Source organism: Seriola lalandi, unplaced genomic scaffold, assembly GCF_002814215.2.
Source record: "Seriola lalandi dorsalis isolate HSWRI2012SDOR001 ecotype SW California unplaced genomic scaffold, Sedor1 jcf7180002054919, whole genome shotgun sequence".
NCBI lineage: Eukaryota > Metazoa > Chordata > Actinopteri > Carangiformes > Carangidae > Seriola > Seriola lalandi.
In genome coordinates this window covers 233,113-245,176 of record NW_019525471.1, presented here as the reverse complement: position 1 = coordinate 245,176, position 12,064 = coordinate 233,113, and the positions used below count along the sequence as shown (strand labels likewise).

At 41.3% G+C, this 12,064-nt stretch overlaps 1 protein-coding gene across 1 annotated transcript in view; it reads left to right on the top strand.

Annotated features, from left to right (window-relative positions):
- Nucleotides 1–11,803, top strand: part of LOC111673457 (regulator of G protein signaling 12-like) — a 36,325-nt gene extending 24,522 nt beyond the window's left edge. The window contains exons 8-18 of the mRNA XM_087169876.1: nucleotides 435–617; nucleotides 729–879; nucleotides 1,694–1,791; nucleotides 2,022–2,213; nucleotides 2,501–2,574; nucleotides 2,689–2,815; nucleotides 3,293–3,389; nucleotides 3,653–3,711; nucleotides 4,183–4,332; nucleotides 9,045–9,172; nucleotides 10,290–11,803. Coding sequence (XP_087026002.1) covers nucleotides 435–617; nucleotides 729–879; nucleotides 1,694–1,791; nucleotides 2,022–2,213; nucleotides 2,501–2,574; nucleotides 2,689–2,815; nucleotides 3,293–3,389; nucleotides 3,653–3,711; nucleotides 4,183–4,332; nucleotides 9,045–9,172; nucleotides 10,290–10,608 — 1,578 coding nt within the window. The 3' untranslated portion in view covers nucleotides 10,609–11,803. The remainder of the gene's footprint in view (nucleotides 1–434; nucleotides 618–728; nucleotides 880–1,693; nucleotides 1,792–2,021; nucleotides 2,214–2,500; nucleotides 2,575–2,688; nucleotides 2,816–3,292; nucleotides 3,390–3,652; nucleotides 3,712–4,182; nucleotides 4,333–9,044; nucleotides 9,173–10,289) is intronic.
- The last annotated feature ends 261 nt before the right edge of the window (nucleotides 11,804–12,064 follow it).

Sequence of the window (12,064 nt, the reverse complement as noted above, 5' to 3'; positions counted from 1 at the left end):
TTGGTGGCCATCTGGATTTGTTTACGAAAGGGCTCTGAGGCTTTACCAAAGAGATAAACACAAACTGGCATACACCCACAGAGAATCTAGGGCATACTGTACACACAGACACATAGACAGACACATGCAGTTAAAGATCTGTATATTTTCAACTTGCACATGAGCATGATAAAATGTTAACTGTTAAGACACCTGTCATAACATCAGCTGTAACCATATGTTAACACTAGTAGTTTTGTCTCTCGTCTCTGTTTCTGTCTGTTTAATTTTCTCCTCCTCACTCCCTTATTTTTTTACCCATCCTGCCTTTTTGTGCATCTCACGTCGTCCTCTCATTTTCTTTTTCTCACTTTCACTAAACCTCTTTCCTTATGTCTCATCACCCCTGTATTTCATTCACAAACAATCACCTCCATCTTTCTCCACATCTCCAGATCTTCAACCTGATGAAGTTTGACAGCTATTCTCGATTCCTCAAGTCCTCCCTTTACCAGGAGTGTATGCGTGCTGAAGTGGATGGTCAGCCGTTGCCGGACCCCTACCAGATCCCTTGTAGTCCTGCGCCATCCAAACACAGTGCCAGCTCTGACCGCTCCACCCTTTCCACACCAAAAAAGGTGCCACTAGAGATTTAGACTGTTTTAAAGGGACAAGTGATGGAAATATATGGGTGATCATCAGGTCAGTTTGACAGGTTAAGTACATATTGCTTTTCTTCCATCCCACAGGAGGGCAGAAAGCAGAGGTCAGGGAGGTCGCCAAATGAAGACAGCAGAGATGAAAGTGCTGATAAGAAACGTGGTATCTTCTTCTCATGGTCCCGCAACAGGAGCTTTGGAAAAGGACCAAAAAAGAAGGAAATTGGAGATATTAACCTCGGTGAGAAATTAATTAACAAGACTATTGCCTTTTTCGTTACAAAGATCCCCACTGCTTTTGCAACACACAAACCTCCAAAGTTCTGAAGTGTCCTTGAACAAGACACCAAATCGCTGCCAGCTCCAGGGTTGCCATGAGCTACACGCAGAGGAGGCATGTAGAAACACAGCTGCCCTGCAGTGATCAAAGTGTTCCCACTGGTGCACTGACAAAAACATACTTGTTGCAACTCTGGCATTTTGACACAGTTGAGACAGTGTTATTCACAAAGAGCTGGCATTCAAAGCTGGCAAATATAAACGTGGTGATTTTTAATCAACTAAAATGTCATTTTTGGATTTTTTTTACTTTTAAGATTTGTAAAATACATTATTTAAGATACTTTTTCATTTCATGTCAGTAAATAAAGTCTGAAAGCGCAAGTAATCATACAGGTATATAATTATAATATTGTAGATAACACAATTTTCGGTCAAAAATTCAGCAGAGAAATTGTCTTAAACGTGAGATTCCTTTCTTGCTAAATATAAGCTAATATGCATGTCACACTGATTCTTTAACATAAACATGTCTATTTGAATGTAGCTGCACTTCAATTTAATGAAACATCCACTGTTTACTCACATATCTTGTTTGATGACATACTCCATCTTGCCTGCCAAGATTTTGTGTTGGCAAGAAATCAGAAATCAAAAACAGCGATATTAGTCATACTATAGCTTAACACTGTTTTGGTGTCAAATACTGTGAGTGCCATGTAATGTCAGTAGGTTGCTAGTATTTCTTATCATCAACTCCATGCTGTTTTGAGCAGACTACTGGGGCAGTAATGGGCGGAGGGAGTCCCAGGGCTCCTTGTCGTCCGGTACCAGCCTGGAGATGGCGACTTCCTGCTCTGCCGGCAAGATTGAGGTAAGATTCCTCTGGACAGATTACCATGGCAACACAGAGCCCAGTGTCTGGTGAACACATCATTATAGGTCAAAGTTGTTGTTTTGTTTTTTTCTTAGATGGAATAAATCAGAGGGTAAAGAAAAATTGTAGCTACATGTACAACTCAATCTGTGTAACACTTAAAGTCCCTTCCCTTTTTTACTAAATTCACCCTTTGAATCTTTTCTTTTTTAATCTTCTGTCCATAGTCTGATAATCGCCACTCAGTCGGAGTCTGGGAACGCTCCCCTAAACATTGCAACGTGATTTTGCCCAACGGTTCGTGCTCCTCTATCACGCTCCGGCCCGGAGCCTCCATCAGGGACCTCCTCCAAGATCTCTGTCTCAACATTAGTGTCAACATCGCGGCCGTCGACCTCTTCCTGGTGGGAGGAGAGAAGGTGAGGGAGCCAGACGTTGCCAACAAATTACTGGCAAATGAAAACAACATCTGCTGCTAATAGATCAGGAAGCAGAGCACCTCTGCAAGCACCTCTCGAGTGAATTGACTCAGCTCTCTGTTCATTACAAATCAAACTTTGATAATACTGTGTGACTACACTTACCATTTAAACATGCTTTATTTTATAAGTAGTCATTGTGAGATGTCATACTATGAAGTTTTCTGGGTTTGTTACTGGGATTGATGTGTTGCCAATGTGTAACTTTCATGCTTTTTTTCTCATAGCCTTTGGTGTTGGACCAAGACTGCATGACCCTCAGCTCACGAGACCTGAGAATGGAGAAGCGGACCTTGTTCAGGTATGAACGTTTAATCAAACTTTGACTGGCTCTGTCAATTTCATCTCCAAATTCCACATTTTCTGTCTGTTTTTAATGCCTTGATATTTACTTTTGTTTTTTATCTGCTCTTAGATTGGACCTGGTGCCCATTAACCGCTCTGTGGGCCTGAAAGCCAAACCTACCAAACCGGTCACTGAGGTCCTACGTCCCGTGGTGGCCAAATATGGCCTCCACCTCAGCGATCTTGTGGCCAAAATAGTAAGTCATCCCCGGTGGCTACAATGCCTTAATGTGTTTGAAGCCCCTGTGTGTCCAGAGAGCAGCCTGTGCAGTGTGTGACAGTGCCACAGGGTGGAGTATCATGGTTAGGGGAGGGAAGCGACCGCATCCTTTTCCATCTCTACACGGTGGTTAGCACTCTGACTCAGCCCAGCCTCTGAAGATGGAGCACCAGGGATATAATTAAGAATGACGACATTCCTCAAACATGCCGACTCTTTTACTCCTCCCCTAAACCCCTGCCAGATGACTTATTTTAGTCCTGCGGGTTTCCAGGCTTTATAACTGTATTATACAGTAGACCAGAGCTCAAAGACGGTTTATAAATTAAGCGAATGCTCGTGCACTCAGATCACAACCATATGCTAAGATGTATTAAACAGCAACACATGTAGACTTTTGCAAAACAGGTGAAGGTACTAACATGTTCACCATCAAATTGTTTTTCTGTTTCAGAGCGGAGAAACTGAGCCTTTGGATCTGGGTGCTCCCATATCCAGTTTGGACGGCCTGCGAGTTGTGTTGGATCGAGCAGACCCGGCTTCAGGGAAAGGTGAGACTATCTACACATCGTAAACTTATATTTAATACCAAATATTAAAAACTGACAAAAAATAAGAACATACCAATGTTAAACTGCCAAATGTAAATCATGTCCACCTCACTTATTTCATTGATTAATAGATTCAAGTTCTGCAGAACATGTCTCTTATGTCTTAAGTGTCCTCTCCTTCCTTTTATCTCACCCTCATCTGTTTCTCATTCTGATGAATTCATGTGTGTCTCTCTCTCTCTCTGTTCCTCTATCTCACATAGACAAATCCAAGTCTTCCTCCCTAAAGAACCACCCTCCTTCTAGGAGTTTTTCTGCTACAGTAAGTACTCACAACATTTTCACTCTCATTTAACATTGTGCTAAAAAGTTCAGATGTGGTGTTTTGTCCTTTTCTATTGCTGTGCTGCTTCTGCATCATTCACATTCATTTAATAGCAGCCCACACAAATCTTTATTAACATGTAGCCAATCCTAAGCCAACAGTTGGTGTTTATTTCCGTTTTTTTGGTATTCTTTGCCCTAACACTGCCTGTGGCTGACTCACTCACTCATGTTTTCCATGCTCGCGTTACTGCAACATATGTAGGCAGATCATACTTGGTGTAGATACTGGCAAGGTCAGTAAAGACAACAGATGGTCCAGTCTCATCTTTACATGATGGTCTCAGTAAATCTGGACACTCTGCTCAGTAGGTTGCTTGGTAGCTCATGCTTAGCCTCCCCCTTCAACTTCCACCCTCCCCATCCCTCCATCCCCTAACAGAGTGCATTGTTATTGTTGCATCTGCAGGGAGATGAGAGGTCAACACCAAAGGACTTTTCTGTGAGAGCAAGTGGACCAGACTCAGCACTCCCAGGGGAAAAGAGAAAACAGAAAAAGATTAATATAGATGAAGCTGAAGGTAAATCCCCCTTTTCCTTCTTTCTCTCTCTCAGATGTGTATAAGAGACAGCCCTCTACACTGACTCTGATGCACTTTAATGACAAATTGATATTGACTCTCTCTCAGTTTGCCAATCATTTCAATTGATTTGTTTTATTAAACATAGCAAAGCATGTGTGTGATTGATCTTAATTACACCCAGTCATCGTGTAAATAGTGATGTGTATATTTTGTTCAGTGAGTAACGTTTACTTGGATGTCACTTCCCACGCTACAAATTGTTGGGCTCTCCATCTGACTGGAATGAGTTCATTCCATTTAAATATCTAGAATTTATTTTGTAGGTTTGGGTGCATGAGATTGCTGATGTAACTGATTGCAGAGCTTATAAATATTAATAATATATGCATAATGCATACAGATTAATGATCAATATTTGACAGTAGTGTAGTCAGTCAATGTTGTACTGAGGATTATGATTCAGAGCAACTGAACAATTGAAAGTCATGACATGAGCAGCTGTGTCTCCTGGCATTATGGCTTCATCATGTACAATTAGAAAACATCGTAGCAAGCCAGACCCATTGTTTTCCAGTGTTGGACCAGCAAATGCTAAACAGTCATTACAAAACAAATGCTGTGTTCCTCTCCATCCCACCACCTCTAGTTAAGAGCAATTCAACAATGTCAGTGTCAAAAAGGGTTTTTCATTTCTTACGCAACTCTCTACAACCGGTGAGTCATTAAATGGTGTCAGCTCCTGCTCTAGCAATTTGAGCAATGGTGAAAATAATTAGTCATTGAAGGACAAGTGCTTCTTAGCACCGGTGACATTGTTGAATTGCCTGTCATTCTTTATCTGGGTCATTCACTCCTTCTCTAGATGCCTGTTGTAGATAATCACTGCCAATAAACTCTGTACCTGTGATTGAGTAGATCTAATAAATGTTAGAATTGGAAATCACTCTCGTCTGTCTTTTTACACGTTTGTAAGCTCAGTTCCTCTCCTCCTCCTCCTCTACCACCACCTCTCCGCCTCCGCATGCCTTCTCTCGTTCTCCTTTAGCTCGGTTTTATTTTGTCTTGTAGCTTCCTGCTCTCATCAGCTCCCACTCCTTTGTGTACTTTTCTGTGTGCACTAGTTTAAGGGTACCTCTGCTTGCTGTGTGTTTTCTGCTCAGATTGTTCATTGTGGCGTGTTTGTGTGGTCTTGTTAAACGTTGCTTGGTCTACCTGCTTGGTGATTCGTTTGTGTTTTTTTATGGGGTCACAGCTCTGTTGTGTGTAGCTTTAGCGTGGCATTGTGGATCTCTTGAGTCTATCTCCTGTTAAACTTGTGTTTTCAAAGCTTGCTGACGTGTTAGTTCATTCTGTATGGAGTGCAAGAAAATTATCGTCTTCTGCAGATGGATTTCATTTTCTCTTTCCCGTCTTGACATGTAATTTTTCCCACTTCTCGACTGTGTTTCTGAGATTTTAAGATTCACAATCATGTGGTGAACTGATTTGTGATGGTGTTGGTTTCTTGTACAGTAGATATGACATTGTCAGAAACTCTCTCTGCACGTGTGTGTAAGTGTGTGTGTATATGTGTTTGTGTGTGTGTGTGTGTGTGTTCAGATATCCAATTAGAGACAACATGTTTTGATTCTGGCTTTAAAGAAAATCCCAGGAAGCCTCTTTTGAAACACTGTGAACTCTACAAAAAAGAAGATAATTACGTTCAACATATTTCCCAACAACAAAGCCAAATGCTCTTATGATGAGTATCTTGCACTTCAAAGCACTTAATCAAAGGGGTTCGGACATGTTCACTCTGACTTTACTGCCTTGTGTTGATAACTTGGCTTAAATGAAAGGTGATATGTAAAACAAGATGATGAGGAAGAATCGAAGCCTTTCAGCTCCGCTACAGGCTCGCACCTCTTTTCTGACTGCTAAGCGCATGAGCCTGATTTCTTCCCACCACCGGGCGCCATGGTAACCTTATCCACGAGTTGACTGAGCTACAGATAGAAACTGTCACTACTGGTTTTCATTTATCTCCCAGCCTATTTCTCTCTGTCTCTCCAACTTGCTAAAATAGAAATGTAGCTATGATTCAGTACAGCCATATTTTTTTCACTGTTTGCCACCATGGTGTGGCTGGTCTGTGCTGGGATCTGCAAACATGGAAACGCAGCAACGCCTCCATTTGACCACTTTTGAGTGACTTCACAAAGTTGTTAAGTTTGAATTTGGGTGGAAAGTCACGCTCGCAGGAAAAAATGATGTGTTAAAGAGACAAAGTGAAAAAGAATCAAACTATCAGTCCAAACAAGGCCAGTCAAAAAAAATATGGTCCAGTAGCATTTCTCCTCCTCATCTGCTTGATTCAGTCACTGCAGACCCTCTCCAGTTTGTGTATTACTGTTAGACTGACGCCCTCTGCTGTTCCAAGGGAACAGATATAATTGCTGCTGAGGTGGATCAACATGTTCCTCAATTCAGTTTTATTCAAAACCTACAAACACAAGAACAGAAGGTATAAAGTTCTGTATAAGCAAACAGGTTAACACCAGGCTTTGTGACTGCTGCTCATATGTGGTGTTGTATGGATGAGTAAGTATAAACATTTGCATCCCAATCAATGTCTCTGAGGCACATTCCTCAGTAGTAAGAGTCTTTCTGTTCTACAGGTAGTTTACTGCGTTCACTTGGTGTATCAGGTGTTAATTAGCCCCCTGATTAGACTGTAAAAATCAAAACCAGACGGACTGTGTTCTGTATCCAGAGGACCAAAACTGCTGCTCTGTGTTGCTTCAATCATTTCTTAATCATGGCTGTAATCACTTCTCCGTCTGCCAAGCATCAGGTCTGTAGGGATTAGGACGTCCACTAGGGGGTGACATCACACAGTGTAACTCCATTCATATGAAACTGATTTGAACTCAATACATGGAGTGTTTAGTTTACTCAACAATAGAGCCGACCTCTTCATAAACAGGATTCAATTACCTTTGTATAAACAAGAAGTAAATTGTAGCAAAGATTACACTACGACTGCGTTACCTCGTCCTCTCAGCAGCCAGCTGCTGCAGTTGTAATTCAGAGTGAAAGTTTGGCTCATACAGAGAATATTAAAGGATTCCTCCCTGTAAATGGGACATCTATCTATGGCCGGGCTATCACCAAAAAATGCTCTGTAATGGCTCCATTTCAGCAGTGTGCACCTTAGGCACCATATGGCTCAATTTTCCCTCAGGCCAGTGTCACTGTCTTCCTCCTCATGTCCCTGCATCAGCTCTCAAAGCTGGCAGCCGCTGACCCCGGGCCAGCCTTATCATCCATCTGGCGGTCAGAGGAGGACTCTACACAGATCTTTGGCAGCCAGCCTCAGCGACGATTGTAGCTGGGTCTGTTCCAGTCTGGCTGGTCTGTCTCCCAGCTCCCTGCTGCTGTTGTCATGGCTGTGAACAAGACTCGCCACAGGAGACGTGGCCATGTAAAATGCATGTGTCGAGAAGTGATTTTTACACGTCACAGCGCAGTCAGCAAGCTTGGATATGGAAAACATCCATTAGAAAAGTATAGGTAAATAATGAAGGGAAAACATCTATTCTAGTGAGATGCTGGCTGGCAGAGAAGAGAAGATGTGTGATTCATAGAACTTAAAATAAAAAGACTGCACTGGGGTCATGAGAGTGTGGTTTTCCCCTATTTCCAAAATGTATAACTACATCTAGCTCAGTCATCATCATTAATGGTAAAAACTACAACATGTTTTTTATGTTTTTATACAAAAACTGCTGACATGGCGGCTCTGGTTACAAGAAGATTCTCCTCACAGCAGTAATGTCCTGTGTCGCCCTGTGACAAACTGGAAACCTGTCACGGGTGTTTCCCATGGCATGCTGGGATAGTGTTTCAACCGCCTTACCTGTTGATGCTTAACAGTAAGGGGCTTGTTGGCTTGTGACTGAAGCTGATGTGGTTGTAAACGGTACACCTTTGGGTTTTGGACCGTTGGTCAACAAAAATATGATATTTAAAGACATCACCTTTGGTTTTGGGAACTGAAGAGTGAGGACATTTTATAGACATTAATTATAAATATTTCATCAAGAATGTCTGACTGACTGACCATGAAAATAAGTTGCCATCCTGCTTTTGACCACTTTTCTAAGGTCGCATATTTTTATGAGCTGTGAGCATCTGAAGATATATTTGTAAGCCCGAAGACATAAAACCAAACATTCTTCACAATAGCAACTTATTTTAGATGACAAGGAATTTTTCCATCCCTCACAAATTTTGAATCACTATTATTTTAAGTACTATTTTCTTCTTAATTGATTAAACACCAGTTCATCAAATGTGTCATCTAACAGCGCTACATACCATCACCAACACATCACATCCTGCGGAAAACCCTGTGACGGAGATTTGTGTTGATACAGCACAAGTTGTGACAAGAGGTCTGAATAATTTCTGATTTTGACCCATGTTGTGACTTTGCCCATAAAAACACAACTCAGCATCATGTCGTTTAACTCCACACACAACCTTCGCAGGCGTTGAAAGCTCATTGTGTTTCCTGGCCGGGGGTTCACTTTGGTTCACCTTATACTTTGTTACAAGCCAGTCGATATGCCGAGGGGTCTGTGTAAGGTCAGCTGTTGGAGCTCACAGGCTGTGTTTACATCTGTACTGGACAGCAGTGAATCAGAGCCAGCAGAGTCTCTGTGTTGAAGTGCTGCGTTTGAGTCACTTGGGCCTCTGTGTTTAGAGTCTGTGGGGCCACAGGGTTCACATGACAAGTGGAGAGTTTATCACTCATCATAACTATAATGCCAGCATCCCGGAAACTTTGGCTTTTTGCCCCCCCCCCCCCAAGTGCACTCACATAAGCACAGGGTAATGTTAGAGCCCCCAAGTCCAACGATGTGGTTTTTAGTGGGCGGGGCTATCTGATGAGGTCATGCTGCTCTGGACAGTTTGAGATGAAGTACAGTTGGTAATGTTGAAATATACCACGTCACAAGGCAGTGAATCAATACATTTCATTCTGGTTCAATTTCATTCTGTTCTTTCCCATGAATTCCCATGAAAGTCTGAGCAGAAGCAGTTATGTCATCAAGATTGTCTTGAGCACAGCTGTCCAGATTACACAACTATACAATTGTCAGTTTATACAAACGCATTAAAGTGATGTGTTCATTGAAGTGATCCAGAGTTAAAATGTATGTGCACCCACGCGATGGGTGACAAAGTTTCAATTTCTTAGATCCCCTGAAATTTAATATAGTCATGCACAGCATCTGGTCATCAAGCAGTGTAGAGTTAAGTCATCCCTCAGTCGCCTGCGGGTCCACATGAGTCAAAGATGCACCGGGATGAAGCGAAGGCCAAGTATAATTGGGTGTTTTGTGTCTATGTTTAGTTGCTTTTATTGTTTGTCTGTTGTTATTTGCTTATTTAATCATCTGTACTTGTTTTCTACATAAACAAGAACTCAAATCACTACATGGAATGTGACAAACCTACAGGAAATCACACCCAGTTCTGCAGCGTTGGCTCTGTGCCGCTTTTTTCCAGTTTTAGTGTTTTGTTTTTAGCCCTTTTTTTTGTTTTCCTGGCCGACAAACTACACTCTCATCAACAACAGTTCCAGCAGCAATAAGCAGAAAGGCTCAGGGATACTTAGGCTACCCGCTCAACACCAACCAACTAGCTGGTGAACATGATGGAGCATCTAGCTAATTTTTTTTAGGAGTTGGTGGAGACCAAAACAGAGCTTATAGTAGAGTGAATATCTGCTGGAGATCGGTAACATGTTGCCAACATGTTTGGTTATAATGTGATAATATGTAAATGCTGTGTTTAGCTCTTTCTGCTGTCTGCTGTCCCCTAGTGGCAAAAAAAAAAAATCTGTGAATGCAAATGTTTGGCTGTTTGCCATTTTTCACAACAGCAGTCATAAATATTCAAATAGACAACTTGCAATGCACAAATGTGTCAGCTGATCTTAAATCTTCTGTGTCTTTCTTTTTCTCCAATCCACAGACAGAAAAACAGAAGCAGCTCCCAACATCAAATCACCTGCTGACAGAGCCGACGCTGCACAGACCGGCCAGGAGGTGATGGATGTGGAGGGTGTGCATCTAGAGGAAGGAACACTGGAAACATCCCAGGGGGAGGACTCTGAACTCAGCCTGAGCTTCCAGGGCTACGTCGCCGAGCTGCGGCAGTGCCAGAGCAAGATGAGGAACGCCCAGATGCCCCAAAACGGCCGCAGTCCACCAGAGGGCAAGGACTGCAAGACAGACCTTTACAAGGCCACCATTGTCTAAAGGGAACCCCCACTGCTGCACTTTTAAAGCCCGAGGCACTGTCTTCTGAAAGAGAATCAGTCAAACCGTGGGCTGCATGTACAAAGCTGTCAATTTCCAGTTGACATTATAGTGATAGATATTGTATATTTCTTATGTATTTTGGCGTCTTCTTGTTGTTTTTAGTACTGGTTGTAATTTTGGGACAGTGATACATTTTTGTTTGGTTATAGTTTAATAATTGAGCACAAAGCAGTTCTATTATGAGCCATGTTAGACCAAGAACAGGCGGGGAAGAAGCCTAAACCCACTTTTGGGAACCATTTTCTAATGAGGCACACGTTACCAATTGTTTATAAGTTGTAAGTATTGCTTTGTGAGTTACATCATCAAACAATATGCATAAGCCAAAATGATTAACCAATAATTAAGCTATTAATAATAATTGACACGCCAGTGTCCACTTACTAACCTTTTCCACTAGTCCTCTGCTGAGAAAGACTGTGAGATGCAGTTGAAAGCTCCGGAAAAAGCTAGAAAATATTTTTCTCATGAACAACTTTTTCCTGATCTCTAAAGCATTACTAAATTATTAATTAACCATCAATTAAGCTGTTAATTGCAATTTATAGACACTTTGTAAAGTTTTGATTAAAAGATCTTGACTCAGTGTCCTAGATTTTTACTAGATGTAATTGAAATCTCCAGAAAAAGCTAGTATTTGTTGTTCCTTCATTTACTACTTATCTCTAGAGCATTACTAAATTAGTACTAAACTATTAATAGAGATATTAATTAAAATTATTTGAGCTATAAATTGCAACTTTTAAATACTTAAAGCTTAACGAAGTGTCCACTTAGTAGCTCTTTGCACTGGTCTTGTGTTCATTTTTTTTTTTCAAACTACAGATTACATAAAAACATATTTCCAAGATGGAAAATGAACTTTGACTCAGCTTTATAAAGTGTGACCTGTTAGAAAGTGATACCCACTGTTGCTGGACCATATGTTATAGCAGAACTCTGTTTATAGGACCAAAAGGGAGGTAAATCACAATTTTCTTGGATATTTAAGTATTTACTGTTTGTATCTTCTTCCTGTTTTACAGATAATACATGACAGTACCTTTATTGCCTGTAGTTCCTGCTTCGGTGGTTTTGAGGTTGTCCAAATGTTGAATGATTAAAAAGCTTTTATGGCTGTAATTCCAAGAAACTGACCCCCTTCTCTTTTGTACATAGTTTACTCCTGGTATTTCCTAGTAGCGGGGAAACCCTCTTCACCATCCTGTTCTAACCTCTAGCTCATCTTGTCAAAAATGCTTGAAATATTCCTCTGCTGGAGTTTATATAATCCAAAGTCTTACATAAGACATTCACATTCCTGAATGGACTTAAATGTGTTTGCAAAGCCAGAACCGTCAATAATTAACAATACAGTTGTCTTAGTTGAACAATTTCCTCTGTGGAAACACAC